The 23,094-nt window shown below is 51.1% G+C and overlaps 1 protein-coding gene across 6 annotated transcripts in view; it reads right to left on the reverse strand.

The window, feature by feature from the left end:
- Window positions 1-6,942, reverse strand: part of LRP8 (LDL receptor related protein 8) — a 73,836-nt gene extending 66,894 nt beyond the window's left edge. For all 6 annotated transcript variants that reach the window (XM_077779829.1, XM_077779825.1, XM_077779824.1 and 3 more), the window contains exons 1-2: window positions 6,805-6,942; window positions 6,439-6,558 (exon numbers count right to left, since the gene is read on the reverse strand). In XM_077779829.1, coding sequence (XP_077635955.1) covers window positions 6,439-6,558; window positions 6,805-6,901 — 217 coding nt within the window. In that variant the 5' untranslated portion in view covers window positions 6,902-6,942. The remainder of the gene's footprint in view (window positions 1-6,438; window positions 6,559-6,804) is intronic.
- Window positions 6,943-23,094: the final 16,152 nt, after the last annotated feature.

A 23,094-nucleotide genomic window follows, 5' to 3' on the forward strand; every position in this document is an offset into this window, starting at 1 on the left:
TGGGTCACCTCAAAGTGCTCAGACACTCCCTAGTAACCTGGGCTTCCTAGGATGGGCTCTGACAAGGGCGCACAAAGCCATTGGCATCTAGACACAGAAGAGGTTGGAGAGCTGGGGAGGGCTTCACAGAGGTTGCCACGAGCTAGGCGTTGAAGGATGGGTGGTCATCAGGGAAGCAGGTGCAAAGACCTAGAATCAGGCACATGCAGGGGAGGCTCAGAGAAATGAAGACCACGCTTTGATGGTCTCGATGGATGGTCCTGATGACTTGGGCTCTTGAACTTTCCTGGAGGAAACATCCTTCAACTCCTAGAGCAATGCATCTGTATCAGTGACAATTTGCCAGGTCCTCAGTTTCCCTATCCGTACAGGTGGAACGGTAATCTCCACCTCACAGGCAATGGCCAAGAGAAGCCTTGGAGACTGTTGAGGGCCACACCCGTGGGACACTGCGCAAGGAGCACCATATGTTGGTGCTCCACGGCAGTCTCCAGAGAAGAGAGTCCCTCCCAGGCCACAAACCTGTAGCCTAGGGAGGCACTGCGGGACATCGCAGCTACTAACCCACTTTCTCTACATCCTCCAAGCCCCCCGCCCTCTGACTCCAACTTGGGAAAAGAAGAGTCTGAGGAAGCGTCCAGGCTCCGGAGCAGATGGACTCAAGTCAAAGCTTGGCTCCACCACTTCAGCCTCATAACATTGCCAAGTCACTTCTCTTTGAGCCTCAGTTTCACCATCTTTAAAATGGGAATAAGAAAATAGTCCTCATAGGGTTGTGAGTAGCAACGCTAATGAATGCAAATTGCCCCACTCTGTGCTAGGCAAGCGTTAAGTAGACAATGTCGGTTAGGAGCAATTCCCTCTAGGGAACTACTTCTTTTGAATCCCTAGTGCCCAGCATAAGAGCAGACAATGTGGAGGAGGATCTGAGGCTGAGAGAAGAACAAGGACATGCTGCAGGAGCTCTGGCACAGGAGAGCTGGAGGACAACGGGTCAGGGAAGGCAACCTGGCCAGGGGTGGCATCTCCACCGGGCCCCCAAAGACGCGGAGATCTGGATATGCAAGATCTGGGAAGGGGGAGGGGCAGGTGTTACCAGCGCTGCTTCGAAGTGGGGCTACAGGGGAGCCTGGGTGGCTCAGTCAGTTGAGCATCCAACTTCGGCTCACGTCATGATCTCTTGGTTCCTGGGTTCGAGCCCCAGGTCAGGCTCTGTGCTGACAGCTCACGGCCTGGAGCCTGCTTGGTGGATTCTGTGTCTCCCTCTCTCTCTCTGCCCTTCCCTCGCTTATACTCTGTCTCTGTCTCTTCCTCTCTCAAATAAATTTAAAAAAAGAAGTGGGGCTCCAGGTCTGGCTTCCTGGGGGCGGAGCTGGCCCAGGGCGCTGACTACTAACCCTGGAGCAAGGAGAGCTGGATTCCATTTGGTTATAGCGCTTGAGGGGGCACAACCAGGTCCTATACTCTCCTACTCCTCATCCTTTCCCCAGGGGGCATCTGTCTGGCTTCTCCTGCTGCTGGTATTTCCCCAGGGAGGGAAAACTGTCAAGCCAGACAACTAGGGAGGATGAAGCTAACCAACCCTGAGCCTACTGCCCTGGAGGGCGGGGGGCGGGGAGGGGTATTGGCTGCAGTTTTGAGAAAGCAAGGGGCTCACAGAGGACAACTCTGTCCAGGGAAGGCCTATGGGAAGACCCTGGGGGAGGGTCTTCAGCAAACACTCCCAAGGCCGCAGAGGCTGGCCGTGAAGCCCCAAGCCTGGATCTAGAAGAAGGAAAGCTGGGGCCTGCTGGGCTTCCTTCCTTTCGCAGGCACAGCCAGGAGGAAGGGAACACAGGCCAGACAGGATGGAAACCAGCCTCGGGGCCAACACAGAACCTGAGGGAGGCCATCCTCTGCATCTCCCAGGCTGTAGGCCACCATCCACTGAGACCAATCAGGCCTGTTTGACTGTTTCTTCCCTCAGCCCTTCCTTGGGCACCTTTCTGCCACTTCCAGGTCCATCTAAAGGGCCTTGGGACCACATCCACCATTACTGAGCAACCCACTGGCTGAGGGCAAGCCCCAGTGCAAGAATCTTCAGACATCTGGCTAAGCAAATGGAGGCAGGGGGCAGAGGGTCTTGGGTGGCCCGCAGAGATCCCCAGCAGTCAGGTTCCTAGAGACCTCAGTGAAGCTCCTCCCTCTGAGGACCATCACACCCAATACCACTCATTGAACACCTGCTGCTCACCAGGCACATTGTCTCATTGGCACATAATCCTCAGAATATCTCTGGGAAGGAGAGACTATCATCCATCACCCCCAAGGCCTAGCAAACAAAGGTCACGGCTGGGATAGAAAACCATGTGTGTCTGATTTAGGGTCCCACTGAGTTATGATTTCAACATGGCTCCCTAAGTCCCTTCTCACTCTCTTCACTCCTGTATCCTGGCCTTGGGAATAGAGGGTAGTAGGGAGGGCTTCCTGGAGGAGGGGACTCCTGCACTGAATCTTCTAAGATGGCAATAAGAAGGTAGCCAGGGAAGGGAGCAGAAAGAGTGTCCCAGGCAGATGTAATGACATGTGCAAAGGCCTGGAGGTGAGAAGCAGTAGGGAGGCCAGAGCGAGACAGAAGCTATAGTTCAGTGTTATGGGCTCAAAGGAAGAGGCTGGAGGGGAGTGGCAACAGGAGCCAGTCACAGAGAGCCAAATGCAGAGACGGGTAAGCTGTCTTCATCCTGAGAGTATGTGGAAGCCTCAGGGAGACTGTGAATGGTGGCGTTGCCTGCTCATATGGGAAGTCACAGTCCGGAGAGGAGTAATACTGTCTGTCTGATGAGTCCATCCAAAAAGAATATGAAGCAGGGCCTAGGGTCTGGGGTGTGAGAATGAGGCCAAGGCCAGGCAGCCCTCTGAAGGCCAGATGCCAGCTTCAAGCCCTAGCTGGGAGCTGTGGCCGAGCTTTAATTATTTACAAGGCTGCCTCCCAGCAAGCCTTGGTGCTCCTGCAGCCTGGCCTTGCTCAGCTAATGAACTCTCAGCCATGGGAGACCTCACTGCAGCCACTCTTTATTAAACCTGGGATGGAGGGCGGATGGGGGCTGGGGGAACAAGGGGCAACCGGAAGAAGCCTGAACAGGTGGAAGAATCTGAGCACAAACCCAGTCTACCTGTAGACACCCAGCCTGGCCCCAAAGAGGAGCACAGAGCTAGGGGTGTGAGGGTGGGGATGGGGGAGGCCTGACGTCATCTCAAGGGGGGAAAAGGAGATCTGGGAGGACCTGCCTGAGGTCACCAGCTAGTGCTTGGGGCAGCCAGGGTGCCATAGTTGGCCACTTGTGTCCACACCCAGCAGTTTCACTTAAAAATCAGATACCCTTGGGCCAGTTACTTAGCTGCTCTATTCCTTTGTAAAATGGGGCTAATGCAGGTACTTCAGAGACCTGCCCCGTTTTACAGAACCAAGGATAATGAGGTGACGTGTGAGGAATCTCAGCACAACGCCTGGGCCAAAGCAAGGGCTCACTCACTGTTCACTGTTGTTGTTACTCTGGGTGGAAAGGGCTGGCCAGAGACCAGTACCCCGGTCTCTGTCCCCAGACACTAAGGAGCAACAGGAAACTGAGGCCAAGGAGCCAAATGGCCTACGTGACCCAGGTCCACAGCCAGGGATCCCACCCCACTTTGCCTGGCTGGGCCGCTCCTGGGCTTCCTTGAACCTGGTCCTCAGGCTTCCAGCCTTTTCCTCCACTTTGAAGCTTTCTGAGCCGGGAGCTGAAGCCCCATGAGCGTTTCACTTCCCCATCCTCCCGGCTCTACCAGTGTCTCTGGTAGGTGCCAGGTCCCACCCACTGTGGGTGAAGATCAGGACTGAGTTCTTGCTCCAACCCTGAGGAGCCGTGTGACTTTGAGGGGGAGTCATTTCACCTCTCTGAACTCCTGTTTCCTCCTCCACAACATGGGGACCTCACCACCTAGTTTTAAAAGGTAAGCCCTGAGCGAATGATATTAGTTACCATCTCTCAATGCCTGGCTGCGCTCTCCTCTCCTCCAGGAAGTCTTGCTTGGCCTCCTCAACATAAAAGCCTCCTCCCTCCAGTCTCCATCAGGTATTGGTAGTCACAGGCTGCATTCTGGCCCCTTTGGGACCTTGCACTCATTCTGCCTCACACAGACTTCACTGACAAAGGGCAACACCTATTCTGCAGGCCCAAAGAGGCCCAGAGGTGGGGGAGCTCAGGCTCTCTCAGGGGTAGCAAGGTTGGAGTGCCAAAGGAAGGGGGCCGAGATAAGGCAGAGAAACCGCTCAGGGAGGAGCCAACAGACTTAAGGGGAAGGTACTTCAAGGAAAGGCAGGTTGGGCAGGCAGCCCACAACGGGGGGAACTCCCCACATGAGGAAGCAGAGAATGACGAAAGACCACACTTGAACACGTAGCCCAACCCAGCCGTCCAAAGCCCCTGCCCCCATTCCTCAAGATTTCTCTTCGCGGCTCCTGGAGTCCCTTTCTAAGGAGGTATGGACTCATCCATTCCCTTCTCTCCGCCAACCCTGTCTGAAGACCTTCCACACGTATAACCCATGATGGAGGAACGGCTGCCCCACTTGGCATAGGAGGAAACGCGCTCAGAAAAACTAAGCCACGAAGGACTGATAACTTGATACTAACAGCAGAGCCCCCACCGCTCCCATTCCAAGCCCTCAACCTCATTTGCTTTTCTGTTCACTAACTCTTCACCTGTGACTTCACTCCATCCACCTCGGAAGAAAAGCAGGGGCCCAGATTGGCCATGAGAGCTCTCCTGGTCCCATCTGAGGCCACCCGTTCCTTGCAATACAATGGCCTTGGGAAATAAATGGTGAGGGTTATGACTGGGCTAAGAATTAAATTCAAGCTCTTACTCAGCAACTCGATAGCTCAACTTATCTCTCAGTGCCTCAGTTTCTTTTGTCTGTAAAATAGGGCTGTTCCAAAGATTAAAGGAGTTTATGCAAGATAAGCACTTACCACGGTGCGGATGCACAGCTCATGGTTAGCACGTTAGTCTCATTACTTCCAAGTACATTACTAGAACTGGTCCTCAAAAACAGGGCAAGGACGGTTAACCCACGCCCACGCCCAAGTGGTCAGGTGAGCAGATGGAGACAGGAGGAGACGGGCCAAGGCACAGAACCAACTCTGAGTTGGGTCTGAGAGTGAATCCAGAGGCTGACTGGCAAACCCAGGGTAAAAACAGAAAACAAACAAACAAACAAAAAACCCACAAAAGGCTCAAGGACTCAACACACAGTGCCTGTCCAGGTGTCCCTCCACCCCTCCTGCCACTGTGTGGAGCTGCGGAGCTGTCCACCTGTTGCCCGCCTGCAGATCCCACAGGCCTCCCTGCCCTGCAGGAGTGGGCCTGTTGTCCAAAGTGCCCCAGTGCTGGCACACAGCGGGCACTCAGTAACGAGGAATAATGACCACCTGTGTCTGTTTCTAAAGAGTCCTGTGTTTCTGTTCCTGGAAATCACACTCCTTCACGGTAACTGCCTGCTCACTCTCTTCTGTCCCACAAACATCTGGAACCACAAACACCCCAAGAAAGAACTTGCAAAGCTGTAGCACCCGAGTGTACAAACACCACACTCGGCCAAGGAGGCCCGCCACGTGCGCACGGCTACCACCGAGGGTTCACATGCAGCCTCGGGATCCCGGGGCCCTTTCCAGAAAGCAAACCCTTCTTCTTGGCCCCCTCCTTCCTAGTCTGCCCCATGACTCATGCCTGGGCTGGCAGTAGAGAGCGGTACGTTCACCAGGGTGGCACAAAAAACTCTTCACCATGACTAGGCAGAAAGGAAGCGGGAGCCAGCGCCCGGCCTCGCCAGCAGTTACAACCCAGGAGATGCACGCGGGGGTGTGGCCGGGGCGGGGCAGGGGCAGGGCCCCTGCACCCCGGGCGCCAGAAAACTGCACACCCGCCTGCTCCACGATTGGTCGCTCCGGCCACGGGGGCCTATGGGGTGGTCCTCGCCTAGCCAATCAGGGGCCCCGGGGAGCCCATTCATTCACAAAAACCCAGCAGGGAAAGGAGCCTGGCGAAGTCCGGAATTGCCCGGAACTTTGAAACACCGGTGCGTTCCGAGGGGCCGACGCAGGAATCCAGGAGGAACCGGTCGCAGGAAGCTAGACGCAGACGCGTACAGGGACAGTCCCGGCCCGGCCCACAATTCCGGCCCAGCAACCCGGGCGTGGCGCGCCCTCCTGGGCCGCACCGACGTGGGCTCCGCCCCCGACCCCATTAGGACACGCTGGGTCGCTAAGGGCCACCCAACCCTAAGGAAGGTGGCGCCTGGGCAGCTTCCTGGCGGCGAGATCCACGCAGGTGGCGCGGCGGCGGCTGCAGCCACGTGCGCGCCGACCAAGGCGCCCCCACGCTCCCGCCCCGGCCCCTTCCTCTGCCGCCGGCCACTCACGGCAGTCGTCCTCGTCGCTGTTGTCCGAGCAGTCGTCGTCCTCGTCGCACCTCCACACGGAGGGGATGCAGCGCTCATTCCGGCACCGGAATTGGTCCTCTTCGCACTCTTTGACCGGCCCTGCGCGGGGGAGATGGGGGCGTGAACAGGGTCCGCGGATGGCGCAGTCCTGGCTGGGGGCAGGGGTCTACTGGGGTGAAGGAAAGGGGGCGATGATGGAGCCAACGGCCTCGGGGGCCTCAGACACCCTCGATCCGGAAGGAGGGGAAATGGCAATGGGATGGCGGGATGCTCCGAGGCAAGACGACGCCAGACACACGGTCGGTGTCACACGATTTGAGTATACCCCCCATTTAGAACACTCACTCGCACTCCCGGCCCGTTGCCAGAGATCCACGCAGACACAGCCCACAGGGAGCCCCCGAACACGCCGCAACACGAGCACTGGGCGCTGCGGGCACATCCCCCTCGCGCGCAGCTCCTCTTTCTCCGCGGCGCGCAGGGGTCGCCGGAAACGCATTGTCAGGCGGGGAAGTCGCCGGGCTCAGCTCTCACCGCCGCCGCGGAGCGTGCGTGTCAAATAAACCCCACTGGCGAGAATCGCGCAGCCCACCCAGAACCATCCATGAGCACCCCCAACCTGCAAAGTTCCCGGCCCGCCTAGCCCCCTACTGGGCCCATCCCCCAGGAGCAGGTGCCAGAGGGCAGAGCCAACAACCCCGGGAGCCGCGGGGGAGGGGGTCGAGGGCATATTAAAGGATAGCTGGGTCCCGAGAAGCCCAACCCACCCAGGCCCCAGGCTCGGGGCCCCCGCGCCACCCCCACCCCGGCCGCCGGGNTCCTCCCGCCGCCGCTGCCTCTCCCTCCTCCCTCTTGTCCTTGGTCCACTCCTCCCTCCGCTGGCTCGCGGTGACCCTGATGAGGGCCCGCTTGCGAGCTGGGAGCCGCAGACGCTGGGATGAGCCGGGCGAGGCTCCTGCCCCAGAGGTAGCAGACAGGCCAGGGAAAGCAGCACTGGCTGCCTGGAGGAAGTGTCAGGCTGATAGGGGGCTGAGGGATGAGTAAGAGTGAACCTGGCTGGATGGGAGATGATATGCCCTGGTTCACAGGCCTGTGCAGTGTGCACATGGGACAGAGGTGGTGGTGGTGGGTAAGGGTCCCCATACCAAGACATGTGAGATCAGGGAGAAGCTGGGGTCGCTGGACTGGACCTATGCAGGCCTCATCCACTCCCTCCCAGGTATGACGCATGTGTGTAGCTGGCTAATGTGCCCATGTGCCTCTGTGCATGTTAGATGCTCATGTGACCGTGGCTGAGGATGTGAGGCAGGTGGCTCCAGCCTGGCACACAGACTTTATGCATTCATCCTTCTCATTCTCCATGGCGCCTGGCAAAGGGGCAATCGGGGCACCTGCAGGGACAACACCAAAGTCTTTGCTGTGATGGAAATGGGAGGGGACTGTGGGACTCCACAAAAGAAATGTGTTATCCCTGCCTATAGGGTACACACACCCAGGGCCTCTGTCCACCCTCTGTATGAAGGACAAGTCCCCTTCTCTGGAAGGTCCTAGCCCCATCTCACTTATGCCAAGGTGCAGAGAACAGACCCAGGACTAGATTTTAGCTGCCTGCTGGTAAGTGAGGTCGATCCCGCACAACCTTCTTTGGATAATAAGGTTTGAGGGCATTGGCCACTAAAAGAGATAGGCCGGTAGGTGTCTAGCTGGAGTGGAAGTCCACCCTTCCATCTCCTCCTGCCCCGTCACCTCCATGGCAGAGGGCAGAAGAGAGAGCCTCAGGAGCTGGAGGCCAGGTCCCAGGCCTGGAGGCCATTTTCTCATCAGCGGCCCTATTACTGAGCCGTCTTCCTTCCCACAAAGGGCAGCCCCTTGGCAACAGCTGTGGCCACCGCATAGGAGAGGTGAGCCCAGCAAGTGCTCTTGCCATTACCCCTTTTATCCTTTGTTCATTCAGTCATTTAACACGTATATCTCAGCCCTGCTCTGTACCAACCCTTTCCTGGGCCTAGGGTTGCCAAGATGGATCAGACATGGTACCAGTCCTGGTGAAGTCCCTGACCGGTGGGGAGACAGACCATGAACACACAAACAATGACATGCATGCACACTTTCAACAAAAACTTATGAAGCACCTACTCTGTGCCCAGCATTATCTGAGGCCCAGGGATACAGTGTAGAAATAGGGGAAGTCTCTCTGTTCTCCTGCAGCTTCCATCTTCCTTGGGAGAGAAAAACACAAATGCAAGAAAACAAAAAAAGATAATTTCAGATCATCATAACTACTATGAAAAAATAAATAAAACAGGGTAATGTGAGAGTGATGGGAGATAACAGGTAATCTGGGAAGGCATCTCCGAGGAGGTGGCATTTCCCTGAATGGCAAGAAGGAGGCTGCTGTAGATTGAATGTTTGTGCCCTTCCAAAATTCATATGTTGAAACTTAATCCCCAATGCAAGGGTATTTGGAAGTGGATCCTTTGGGAGACAATTAGAACATGAAGAGAATTAGTGCCCTTGTAAAAGAAGCCTCAGAGAGATCTCTGGCCCCTTCTGCCATGTGAGGGCACTGTGAGAAGACAGTCATCTGTGAACTAGGGAGTGGGCTCTCATCAAATACTAAATCTGCTGGTGTCTTGATCTTTCAGTGCCTTGATCTTGACATTCAGCCTCTGGAACTGTGAGACTTGAATTTCTGTTGTTTGTAAGCCACCCAGCCTATGGTATTTTGTTATGGCGGCCCAAAGGGACTAAATGCCCAGGTACATGAAGGTCAGGTAGAAGGGCATTCCTGGCAGAAGGAACAGCACAGCAGGGGACTTGAGGTGGGCTGGAACGTGTTGGTGGGTGACATGTGAGGTCAGAGGGAGTCAGGAAGGCTCTGATCACATGGGGGCTCTGTAGGTCACAGCAAGGAATTTGGGTTTTATTCTGAGCACGGTGGTGCCTGCTGTGACAACAGGATGCCTGGAACCATGGAGACCAGGATGGACCCCCTCCTGCAGCCTAGACTGACCTCTCCAGATCAGCTGTTCCTCCTCTACTCTGTGGTCTTAAGAAAGTCAGTCCCCCTTGTTAAGCCTCAGTTTCTCATCTGAGAAATGGGGGAGATGAGGAATATCCAAGATAGAGTCTAGTTTTAAGATTTTTGTGTGGATTGCAGTTCAGAGACAGCAAGGTAGAGAGGTTCAGGGCTCTGGGTTAGACTGCCTGGGTTTAAATCTGTTCCTTCCCTTCCTAATTATGTGACTTTGGGCAACTCACTCAGTCTCTGTGGCTCAGTATCTTCATTTAAAATGTGAATGATGGGACGCCTGGATGGCTCAGTCAGTTGAGCGTCCGACTTCAGCTCAGGTCATGATCTCACAGTTCATGGGTTCGAGCCCCGCGTTGGGCTCTGTGCTGACAGCTGAGCCTGGAGCCGGCTTCCGATTCTGTGTGTCCCTCTCTCTGCCCCTCTCCTGCTTATTGTCTGTCTCTTTCTGTCTCTCAAAAATAAATAAATGTTTAAAAAAAAATTTTTTTTAATGTGAATGATGACAGAACTCATCTCACAGAATTGTGAGGATTATATTAGATGAGATTACGTATGCACAACATGAAGTACACAGTTGGTGCATAATAACTGTTATTTGTGTATTCAAACATAATTCCCTTTTCCAGAACCCCCAGTGACTTCCCAACACTCAAAGAAAAAAGATCGAGCCCAGGCATTCAATGACCTCCCCTCAAATGGAGACCTTTGCTCATATGGTCTCAGCCAGATCCAGTGGCCAAGATGGACAACTCCTTGTTTCTCTTTTTTTCAACAGCCCCACATCCGAGGTTCTCTGGGCTCCCCTTAGTCTGCAGCCGACTTTGGCTACTTCCAGCTCTCCTGAGTTAGCCTGTGACCTCCCTGACAGGAGAGAGGAAGTAGCTCTCCAGCATTTCTGGGTCTCTGGCATGGGGCACATTTGACCAATATTTGTTTCCGCCTTGCCGAAGGTTTCTGCACCCCCAGAAGGTCTATGTCTTACTCAGCCTTATTTTCAGAGGATAAGGAGGAGACCTGCCACGTAACCAGCATTAGATAAATGATGTTTAAATACTTGAGAAGGTTAACAAGTAAACCATATCAAGTAGTAATAATAGCTGATTCTTACAGTACACTTGCTGGGGGGCAGTCACCATCTAAATGCTTTAACTCATGTAGTCCTTATAACATCCCCATGAGACAGGTTGAATGTTTATCCCATTTTGCAGATGAGCACACTAAGGAATGGGGAGGTCACACAGCTAGTAGATGGCAGAGCCAGCCTTTGAGCCCAGGTGACAGAACTGGGAATTCTTCAGGGCACATAAGTTGGTTAATTCCAGGGAGGGGCAGATGGAGAAAGCTCAGCCCCTGACAGACACCAGACCAAATGGACACTGGGGTACAGTTTTTACAGCCTGGGTGACTTATCCCCACCTGTCCTCTCTCTCCATCCTGGGGTGACTCAAGCATATAGGCCTTTTCCACTTTTGGGTGGAAAAATCCAAAGAAAACCCTCAAACCCAACCCCAAGTGCAGTGAATTTGCCATGATAAAGAAATGGGTGACATCCCACGTGCTGTCAGCATGTCACTCTGTCCCCCAGGCCTCCATGCCCTGCCTGGGTCAGGACTGCCTGAGGCCCCGCAGCCCAACCTGGTGCACACTCCTCTCCCTCCCCCTGGTCCACAGGAGCTGGGGCTTCAGGCTTTTGCCTGTCTGTGTCCTCTGAATAGAACACTCTTGGCACTGGCTGACTTCTATTTCAACCTTTGGGCCTGTGCTCAAATCCCTCCTCCTCTGGGAAGCCTTCCAGCATCCTCCAGAAAGGTTACAGCCGGGGCCAGAAGGCCTTCTGCATTCACCGCCCCAGACTTCCTTGACTGGCCTTGTGCCAGGTGAGGCACAGATGAGCAAGACTAAGTAAGTCCCTGCTTTTGAGGATCCCTGGTCTGGGGGCAGACGGTGACAGTGCAGGGTAATAACCCTTGGTGGAGCTGCTCAGGGGTGTCAGAATCCCACACCCAGGTACCCAAGGCTATGTCACCCACCCCGCCAGGGTAACAGACCAATGACCTGAGATTATCACAGCAGAGCTGTAAGGGCAGCAGAGCTCTCCCACTGTCCATGACCTTCACTTTATAGAAGCCTAGCCCGAGTCTTTCCTGCTCTACTGTGAGCCAATTGCTAATTTCTCTTTGCCACTTTTCTCTGTATTTCTTCCTCTTCCTCTCTGTGGCTAGACAGAATGTCTTCATTCCTGTAAAAACGGTATTCTCATTCATTACATGGACTTATATAGGTCCAAACTGCTAGGGTTTAAATCACTTGCTAACTGTGTGACCTGGGGCAAATTATTTGAACTCTCTGTGCATCAGTGTCCTTATCTATAAAATGGGGATGAGATGAGAATGTTACCTAGTAGTATTAATTATCTATGACTGCATAACAAAATACACCAAAACTTAGCAACTTAAAGCAACAATAAATATTTATTATCTCTTGCAGTGTCTGTGGGCCAGGAATTTGGGGGCAGCTTACTTGGGGTCACAATGTTAGCCATTCTGCAATCTTCTGAAGGTTTAAGTGGGGCTGGAGGGTCTGGGTTGTCTCACTCACATGGCTGGCAAGTTCTTGATGGCTTTTGGCAGGATGACTCAGTTTTTCGCCACAAGGATTTCTCCACAGGACTGCTTGAGTGCTCTTACAAACAACATGGCGGCCAGCTTCTACCATAGTTACCCATTCAAGAGGGAGACAGAGAAAGCAAGGAGGAAGTCACAATGTCTTTTTAAGATCTAACTGTGGAAGTCGTACTGCATCATTTCTGCAATATCCTACTGGTTACCCAGGTCAGCCCTCATCCATGTGGGAAGGGACCGTACAGGAGCCTACCAACCAGAAGACATAAATCACTGTGAGCCTCTTGGAGACTGGTTGCTACACTATGTCACAGAATTCATGAGGATGAGCAAACTTAGCATACATAAAGTGCTTAGAAGAGTTTTCAATACATAGCACCCCTGTATAAAAGTTTGCTATTGTGGTTGTTTCTGTGAATAAGAGTACAGAGTAAGCACTCCATGAGGATTATCTGTAGTTACTGTGAACATCATTGCTATTAGCTGCAGGACCCCTTCATTACACAGATGAAGACACCCGGCAACTGAGAGGGTGAAGGTGTCACAGTTTCATAGCAGACCGCAGGCAGAGCAGGACCAGCCCAGCCTTGGCTTCCTGCCTCCTGGCCAAGTACTCTCGGGAGAGCTGGAGTTAGTCTGCCTCCATCACTGCCTCGCTGTAGGACACTGGGCAGGTATCTTACCCTTTCTGAGCTTGGCATCCCCATCCCTCACATAAGATCACATGACTAGGTCGGTATTTCCCATGACCGGTCCTTCTCACCCTCCCCAAATGACTCCCTCCCTTTCCACTTACCTCTTCTCCTGCCAGCCTCGATTCTGCTTTAAATCCTTCTGCTTAATAAATGTGGCTTCATCCTAAGCAATAATCTCCATAAAATCACAGGTTTGATATGCTCATTATATTTTTCCAATACACATTCAAGAACTGCATGGCTATTCCGGGAAACAATGTTTCTCTGTCCATCCGGATGGGTTTGTTTCTCTAAGGGCCCGGGCTCTGTGTCCCTCATTTAATGTGGGGAAGAGGATGGAGGGCAGGAGCCCTGACTGCTCTGCCCATGACAATGAGTTCTTCAAGGTGACCTGGAGGCCACCCAGGCCCTGGGCACCCATTGCTGAGTCACAGGGCTTTCTAGGGGAAATTCGGCAATTTTCAATGTGCTTTTGCTTTAGTTTTGTTTTTATTTTATTTTTATCTTATCAAAGTTTTACTTCCCGTGGTTTAAGAATCAGTTTTGCAAGACTTGTCATGAAAACTTGCATCCTTCGCTCCCCACCTTCGTTTCCTTCTCCCCAGAGACACTTTCAGCTCTTCCACCTGATTCTTCTGCTATTCACCTCCCTATCATTAAATAACACGCTCATTTCTATGTCTTGATCTTTCAGTTTTAGGCACTATCATTGACTTTCTACTCTGGAGATGAGGAGTTAGCTCTCTCACCCAGCATCCCCGAACACAGCCGTACAAATACCCACACACTCACTCTCTGTGAGTCAATCCCCACCCATCCCTCCAATATCGTTATGATTATTTGATTTTAAAAGCTTTTTTAATTTGTAAATTAATTTTAATTGTTGTAAAATACACCTAACACAAAATGTGCAGTCTTAACCGTTTTGAACTGTATAGTTCAGTGACTTGAAGTACACTCACACTGTTGGGCACCATCACCAGCCTCCATCCAGGGCTCTTTTCACCTTGCACAACTGAAGCCGTGTATCCATGAAACAGGAACTCCCTGTTCTCCTTTGTTCCCAGCCCCTAACAACCACATTCTACTTTCTGCTTCTATGAATTTGACAATTCGAGGTACCTCTAGGTAAGTGGAATTATACACTATTTGCTCTTTTTTTTTTAAGATTTATTTTTTAATCTCTACCCCTAGCGTGGGGCTTGAACTCAGACCCCCAAGATCAAGATCCCATGCTCTTCCAACTGAGCCAGGCAGCCCCCCCCCCAACCGTATTTGCTCTTTTATGATTGCCTTATTTCTCTTGGCACAGTGCCTTCAGTTTCCATCCATGTTGTAGCGTATTATAGAACGTTCTTCCTTTAAAAGGCTGGCCAATATTCCATTGTGTGTATATCCACATTTTGTTTATCTATTTATCCATTGATAAATAAATAAACCCACTGATGCTTGACTTGGGTTGCTTCCATCTCTTGGTTATTGTGAATAATCCTGCTATGAACATGGGTCTACAAATATCTGTTCACGATCCTGCTTTCAGTTCTTTTGGGTATATACTCAGGAGTGGAATTGTTAGATCATATAATGATTCTGTTTTTAATTTTCGGAAAAACTGCCATACTGTTTTCCATAGTGACTGCACCATTTTATATTCTCACCAACGTGGCACAAGAGTTCCAATTTCTCGACATCCTCACCAACACTTGCTATTTACTTTTGATAGCAATCATTCTAGGGGCAGGAGGTAATATCTCATTGTGGTTTTGATTTGCATTTCCTTGATGATTCGTGATGCTGAACGTCATTTCATGTGCTTCTTAGGTATTTATACATTTTCTTGGGGAAAATGTCCATTCAAGTTCTTGGCCCATTTTTAAAAGAAGTTGCTTGGTTTTCTTGTTGAATTGTAGGAATTTTTTATATATTCTGGATATTAGCCCCTTATTGTATACATGATTTGCAAATATTTTCTCTCATTCCACGGGTAGCTTATTCACTCTGTTGATTTTGTCCTTTGATACACAATGTTTATTTTTGATATAGCCCAATTTATCTATTTTTCCTTTGTTGCCTATGCTTTTGGTGGCGTATCTCAGAAAGATTCTTACATGATCACAGCAAAATAAACGCTATTCCCAGTGTGCCAGGATGAATTTTTTTCCTGCACAACTTTGTGTCTTTCCTGGAATTAATAATTGATCCTTTTTATTTTATTGTTTTATTCCTTACTTAGTTTTCTATGTATTCATCCCTTATTTATCCCCAAACTCTCCCTCAATTTGTGTAAATCTCCTCTTAATACAATCACCCACACTAAGTACTCACTGACTGACTCATGTGGAGGAAGTTCCTGCAGATCTCTGATGGCTCCGTCTGGACAGGTGGACAGCAGGGCCAGCTGCTCAGCTCTCGTCCTGGACTCTCCCTTCACCGTCACCTGGAGGTTTCTCTGCACTTTTCTCTTATGTCAAATCTCTTGCTTCCCACATCCCATGTCTTCCTCTTTTTATACTCACATCTGGATGGGTGGGGGGAAATACCTACCCACAGCCTTCTAGAAGGAGGTACTTGAGGTATATTTTTGGAGACCTTGCATTTCTAAAAAGTGCCTCCCATTTACTCAATAACATGACTAGGTATAGAATTCTAAGTTGGAAATAATTTTCCTTCTGAATTTTGAAGGCTTCCTCCAGTGTCTTCTAGTTTCTATTGAAAAGTTCAATGTCATTCTGTTTCATCATCTTTTTTTTTTTTTAACATTTTATTTATTTCTGAGAGAGAGAGCATGAGCAGGGGAGGGTCAGAGAGAGAGGGAGACACAGATTCTGAAACAGGCTCCAGGCTCTGAGCTGTCAGCACAGAGCCCGATGCGGGGTTCGAACCCACGAACCACAAGATCATGACCTGAGCCGAAGTTGGACGCTTAACCAACTGAGCCACCCAGGTGCCCCTGCTTCATCATCTTTTATAGGAACCCTGCTCTTTCTCTCTGGAAGCTTTTAGTCTCCTATGTCCTCAGTGTGTCTTGGAGGAAAATCTATTTCCATTCATTGTGCAGTGGGTCTTTTCATTCTGGAAACTCATCTTCACTTTAGAGAAAATTTTCTAGAACTACCTCTGTAATGATTTCCTCGCCTCCATTTTCTCCTTTGTTGTTGTTGGTTTTTCTTCTTTTTCTAACTCTCTTTAATTATTTTAGCATTGGCCGTCTGGGACTGGTTTTCTACATTCTTTTATTTTTATTTCTATTTTTTAAGTAATCTCCACACTCAGCATGAGGCTTGAATTCACAACCTTGAGACCAAGAATTGTAGGCTTTACCAACTGAGCCAACGAGGCACCCTTCTACATTCTATGTATATATATATATTTTTCCCCCTACCTTTTTGGTCTCCATTCTGGAAAATTTCTTCAACCCCTTACAGAGTTGCTTTTTTTTTCTTTTTCTTAGCATATTTCCAAGAGCTCCTTATTTGTTCTCTGACCACTTATTTTTTATAATATCTTGTCTCTTTTTTTTAATAGAAGGTAGTATTTTTTTAGGATGTTAATGTTAACAACCTTTGTTGCTCCTGTTTTCATTGAAGTGTTTATCACTATGCATAGTCTCTGCTTCCTCCAAGTTAATGTTTTCTGACTGTTGAAAAGACAGGTTATAAATTGGAAGGATGTATTGTAGCACACATAACAAAAAAAGCCTTACTACTCAGAATGCATAGAGAATTCTTACAAACTAATAAGAGAAGACAGCAACTCAATTTTTTTTTTTTAAAAGAAAAAATAGGAAAACCACCGCCTCGGTGGTTCATTCAGTTAAACGTTCGATTTCAGCTCAGGTCATGATCTAACAGTTTGTGGGTTTGAGCCCTGCGTCAGGCTCTGTGCTGACAGTTCAGAGGCTGGAACCTGCTTCGGATTCTGTGTCTTCCTCTCTCTCTGTCTCTCTCTCTCTGCCCTCCCCTACTCACTTTCTGTCTCTCTCTCTCTCTCTCAAATATAAACATCAAAAAGAACTTTTATAAAAAGAAAAAATACAAACAAAAGATTTCACAACAGGAAATATGAATAAAAAATAAACCTGAAGAGAAGACACACAAGGTTATAGTAATCAGGAAAATGCAAATGAATACCACAATGAGATTTTCTACGGAAGAAAAATCTACCCTGTGGCCCAGGACAAGTACCAGTGAAGACGTGAAGCAACGGGGGATCCTTCTACTCCTAATGCAGTGAAAACTGCATTTTGGAAATGGTGATGGCATTACTAAGTGTAAACCCCAGAGAAACTTATACATACAAGCACCAGGAGACCCATACAAGGATCTTTGCAGTTGCGCGGCTTATAATGGCAAAAACTTTGAAACCAAGCTAACGTCCTTAGCAGGAAAATGAATGAATAAATCGTGCTATCTCCACATAATGAAATCGCACACAGCAGTGGAAATGAATCAGATCTCGCCTCAACCAACTGTGTGAAGGAATCTTAGAAACCTAATACCGGGTTTCAAAGCAAAAGCTTTTGCAGAAGACTCCATGTGACACGATCCAACGCCTGTAAGGCCCAAACACAAGCAAAAATAAACTATATTGTTTAGGTTTTCATACATATGTAGCATGTAATACAAATGTTTTGGTTTTTGGTTTTTTTACGGAGGAAATGATTCATTCAAGATTCTAGATAGCAGTTACTTCTGTAGGGAAGGCAAGGGAATGGCATAAGGATGAAGCCCACATACTAGTTATGCTCTCCTGTTTTATTGGGTTCAAAGGTTTTCATGATTATGCTTCTTATCCAGGGTGGTCATACATCCGGTATTCCCAGATTTACACCTGTTGTCCCAACATATTCATCACAACCTCTTTCTCAGAAAAGGTCCTGACTTGGATAATAAATTATATAATTAGCCTATTTATTTCTTTAAAAAATTTTTTTAAATGTTTTATTTATTTCTAGGAGAGAGAGAGAGAGACAACGTGAGCAGGGGAGGGTCAGAGAGAGAGGGAGTCACAGACTGAAACAGGCTCCAGGCTCTGAGCTGGCAGTCAGCACAGAGCCCGACACGGGGCTCGAACCCACGAACCGTGAGATCATGACCTGAACGAAAGTTGGACGCTTAACCGACTAAGCCACCCAGGTGCCTCCAGCCTATTTATTTCTTATAAAAATATATCATATATCTGTTTTGTATGTATCTTTACTACATAATACATGTAAGTTTAATGCCAGGGCCATGATCTGGCCACGGTGTAATAGGGTATCTGTGGTCTGAACCGGGCATTCTTCTGAACCAGTCTGGGTATCTGTCCTTGGGACCTCGGATGAACCCCTCTGGCCACTCGACCTCCCTACACCTTGGTTCTCACACCCCATCCTACCCCAGGTCCCTCTCTGCTCTTTTCTCCACCTGTCACTCAGTGTGGGATCATCCTCTAGAGGTCAATAAAAGTTCACTCACACCATAAGACCACCCAAGATCTATGACACCCCCTTCGTGCCAGTGTCTATGCTGGTCAATGGTGGGGACCCAGCGTGGGCCCTGCCATCAAGGAGCTGTCAAGGTCCAGGTGGGGAGGGAGACTGTGACAGTCCAGCACACCATGGTAGTGACATAGCCTGGGGTGTGGCCCTGCAAGGGTACAAACATAGCTCGACCCAGGGACCCTGGAAGAATGTGGGGAGCTGGGTGGAAGAGTGGCCTCAGCAGAGAAAACAACATGTAGACAGCAGTGGTGGGTAAGAGGCAGCTGGGCTCAGAAAGGGCAGTTTGCACAGGTCAATCTGAGTAGAGCACAGGGCACAGGGCAGCACAGAGTAGGAGGCAAGCCTGCAAAGAGGACCTCCTGGGGGCCTTGAATGCCGAGCCTGGGACCTGGTCCATACCCCGAGGGCGGGGAGAAGGCACCGAAAGAATCAGTGCGGCACGGAGAACCGTGAAGTCAGGGAGAGTAGTACCAAATGAGGTTAAGGAGAAAACTGAAGGAGAAAACTCAGAGCCACAGAAGGAGACAAAGCAATAGAAAGATTTCACTATTCTGCTAAGTCTTGGAAGCCCATCCCAGGCTAGCCTCCCCTCCCGCACCCCTTGTGGCCACCCGCCCACCCATGTGTACGCACACTGCACAGGTGGTAGCGGCAGAAATGCTCAGTGGTCTTGTGTGCGGGCCCCAGGTTCACATCCCAGCTTTGCCACAAGCCCCCCCTGTGTGACCTTGGGCAGCGGCTCAGTCTCACTGTGACTCCAGTTTCCTACTCTGTGAAATGAGGATGAAGAATGTGTCTACCTCATGGAGGCTTAATCGAATCATAAAGGGGCTGGAACATAGGAAATTCTCAGTGAGTGTGAGCCACCTTTGTTCGTGGAGCAGAGGCAGTCAGCTGAAGAGACTAGACGTGTGGCCCAGGACCCAGCACAAGGCAGGAATGTCCCCACCAGGATATACACCCAGACGCAAGGACTTTGGTGTGTCGCTGCTGTACCCTTTGCAACCAGAGCAGTGACTCATTCAGTGAATAGATGAATGAAATTACAGGACTCCAAGGTACCCCACTTAGAAATAAAGACTAAAAGTCTCTCCCTGTCCTTGCTTGGATTGGGGGTGGAGGGTGGAATGTGCATAATGATGTAAAGTGCATTCCCTGAAGCCCAATCCCCCACCTACAGTTTACAGTTCCTTTTGGATACTCACTGCACCCCTACTGGTGAAGCATCACTGCCTCTACTCTACAGATGATGACACTGAGGCTCCAAAAAATGTGTCACCTGCCCAAGATCACACAGCCAAGATATAGGACTAAGTTCAAGACTCCTGGCTCCCACTGCCCCACAGCTGTCTGGATATAGAATCCCAAAGCATCAGAGCTGGGGGGCCTAGAGAGAGGACATCTTGGATGTAGGGTTTTAGTCGTAGAATTCTTTCTTCAAGAAAAATCTGGGGGCACCGGAGCACCTGGGTGGCTCAGTTGGTTAAGCATCTGACTTCAGCTCAGGTCATGATCTCGTGGTTTGTGGGGTCAAGTCCTGTGTGAGGCTCTGTGTTGACAGCTCAATGTCTGGAGGCTGCTTCAGATTCTGTGTCTCCCTCTCTCTCTGACCCTTTCCCCCTCATGATCTTCCCGTCTCTCTCTCTTTCTCAAAAATAAATAAACATTAAGAAGAAATTTGGGCACACTTGGCTGGCTTAGTCAGTAGAGCATGCAACCCTTGATCTCAGGATTGTGAGTTCGAGTCCCACATTGGGCATGGAGCCTACTTAAAAAATAGAAATAAAAAAAAAAATCCATGTGAAACCCCTAGATCTGAAATCTATCAAAGAACATATTAGTTATGCTAGTCTGGGCTCTACTAAGGTAGCAAATAAACCCTGAAATCTCAATGGGGTAACACAATAAAAGTTTATTTCTTGCTCACACAACTACAGTGTGGGTCAGTGGCTCTCCTGAGCATCTCTATTCCACGTGACAACTCAGGAATCAAGCGCCTTCCATTTTATAGTGCCACTGTATATAATGTGAGGAGGCAAGGGAAAGAGCAGAGTGTCACACTAGCAGTTCTCGAGCTGGGCCTGGGAGCAGCGTACATTACCTCTGCCAACACCCCTTTCAAAAAACCCCAGTTGCTGGCTTTTGTCACCTTGGCAAGTTAGGCAAGAAATGCAGTCTTTCTGTGCACCCAGGAAGAAGAATGAGTCTGGTGAGCCCGTGGTCACACTGCGTGCTTCTATTGCAGGGCAAAGAGGAATCCCAGGGCCCTGTAGCTGGCATCGCTCCACCCAAGCCGCCTCCCCAAATGGGGAACATAGTCAGAAAATCTCCACTTGTGTCCAGCAGCTGGAGAGGCTGCGGCCCAGAGAGGGGCAGGATTGGTCTCGCCTCACTCCGGGAGTCCCAGAAGTGTCCTCCTGGGGAGAAGAGCCCAGGGCCCAGGCTTCTTCTAAACCTGCTCTCTGCTCTGGCTGTTTCGCTGAATTAAAGGCAATCAGCCTGGTGTTGGGGTTTCCTAGCTTTAGCCTCTTTCTGCTGTCAGCTCTCAAACTCTTGCACCAGGTCCAGAGGTTGTGTCACAGCACCTAGGATGGCCTGAGACACTCGACTCCTTCAGCTCAGGGGTTTTAGGAGCCTGGGGTTCCACAGGGACCTGCCAGGGACGCTGCCTCCACGTGGCAACTGGGCCACAGCCTGTTAGGACCTGGAAGTGGGGCTGGGAGAATGCGTAACAGTAGCCGCTGCTGTCCCACTAAGGTCTAAGGCGTGGTGCCCAGAGCCCCTGTCCTGGCATGTCATGGAGGTGGCTTCCCAGAGCCAGGAAGGTCAGACTGCTCCCCAGCAAAATCTACCCAGATCCAAAGAAAGACCCCACCGCACACCCCAGAGGTCCCCCTGCTTCTGCTGCTTGTCTGGATGGCAGGTGAGGGCTGAGGGGACCCAGCACCAGCCTGGGGGCCCGGGGACCAGGAGCTCCCTCAGGAAAGATGGCCCATTTCTGCAACAGTGGTGTCACTTGGACAAGTCCCTTCACCTCTCTGAGCCTCCATTTCCACACCTTTAATGTGAGTGGGATGATCCTACCTGTCAGAGGTATCAAGGGGGTCCCTTGAGATGTCAGTGCTGTCAAGGCCAGGCCTAGGGTGAGACCTTGGAGGCCCCTGGGGTGGAGTCCTCCCCGTTTTGGCCTCGTGTTCAGCAAATGCTGGTAAGTGCTTGTTCTTACTATTTAAAGACAAGGCTGCGGAGGGCGCCTGGAGCAACAGCTGGGGCCTGGCCTGGGGGCAGCAGCTTGCTGGGCCCGAAGTGATCTGAAAGCACAGTGGCAGGAAGAAAATGGGAGCCAGGAATCAGCCCAAGAGGACCCCTCCCTCCCAGGACCTTCCACCCAGGAGCCCAATAGACACATCATTTATCTTCCCCTCCAGGCCCGAGCTCGAGCTGGAGGCGGTGGCCTGGTTTTCCAGGCCCGCTCAGGCCAGAGCCGGCCAGCCCGCCCCAGGAATGACTTCCCTGTGTGCACATCAGCACCTCCGTGTGCGATCCCACCGTCGGGTGCAGGTGCGTGTTTCTACATGATGGCACACTGGTGTGTGTGTCTGGGAGTGCAGAGGCGACTTCTGCAGGTGTGCGATTGAGGGTAGCCGCGTCCCTGTGCGCGAGGACGTCTGCTGTGAGCGCGCACATGTGGGTGAGCATGAGGATGCGTACATTCACAGCCATCGCCCTGTTGCTTGCTTGAGTGTAAGCATATACACGGGTGCCCTGCTTAGGGAGTCAGATGTGTGTGTGTGCCTTCGGCAGCTGGGGTTTATGTGCCTGGGTGCACCCTATGGGAGAGAGCTGTGGTTCTGTGTGGCTGTGCATTTCTGAGTGCGTTGCCGTGTGTTAGGAGGGGATTGTGTGCTTATATAAAACTCGTAGGTCCATAGACCAGAGTTTTGAGACAGACACACAATCACGATGGTGTGTGATGGGGCATGACAGAGGCTGTGAGGGCCATGGGATTTCAGAGGAAGGTGGGATTTCCCTGCTCACAGGGAAAAGAAAGTCTATCCAGAGGGGGAGCCTTTAGGCAGAGGGAACAGTTGGAGCAGAGGCTCAAGGTTGGAAAGGACATGTTGAACAATGTTGTAGAAGTATCTTCACTTAAGAGGCTGTGGAGGGGCAGCATATAGGACGGGAGAAGGCAAAGGGCGTGACATGGGGCCGCCTGTAGGGTCACAGGCCAGGTTCAGGGAGAAAGGAAGGGGAGGCCCCAGGATGAAAGACAGGAGGCAAAGGCCTCCTTCCTGCATCAGCTGGGCCAGCCCGGCGTCGGGTTTCTAGGGCGACGGACAGGACGGCATGTCTCCTGCACTGCTCTCAGCCTGTCAATTCTCTGTCCTGGTGGTTGTGGACTGTGCCCCCAGCCAGTGCCTGGGGTGGGGTAATGGCAGTCAGAACGGTCTGGGAAACGGTCTGGCACAGGAATCCCCGGGGCCTGTGTCTTCCCTGCTGAAAAGAGCCCGTATGGGTTTAGGGTCCAGCATGTGACACCGTGCAGGGAGCTCTACCTTCATAGGGTAGTGGGGGCAAAGGCAGTAGACCAGCAGGGCGGCAGCCTCCACACGCCAGCTGCAAACCTGGAGGGGATGGAGGAAGCCCAAGGTGCCAAAGCCCAAACTGTGCCAACCCCAGCCCTCTGCCCTGCCGGTCCCCCTGACGCTCCCCAGAGCCCCTCCCCTGAACCCAGTCCCTCATTAGAAGCCCTTCATGACGCTGCCCCAGGAAGTCACATGTTTCCCATCTCGAGAATCGTTT

The sequence above is a fragment of the Crocuta crocuta genome, unplaced genomic scaffold, assembly GCF_008692635.1.
Source record: "Crocuta crocuta isolate KB4526 unplaced genomic scaffold, BGI_CrCroc_1.0 scaffold168, whole genome shotgun sequence".
Taxonomy (NCBI): domain Eukaryota; kingdom Metazoa; phylum Chordata; class Mammalia; order Carnivora; family Hyaenidae; genus Crocuta; species Crocuta crocuta.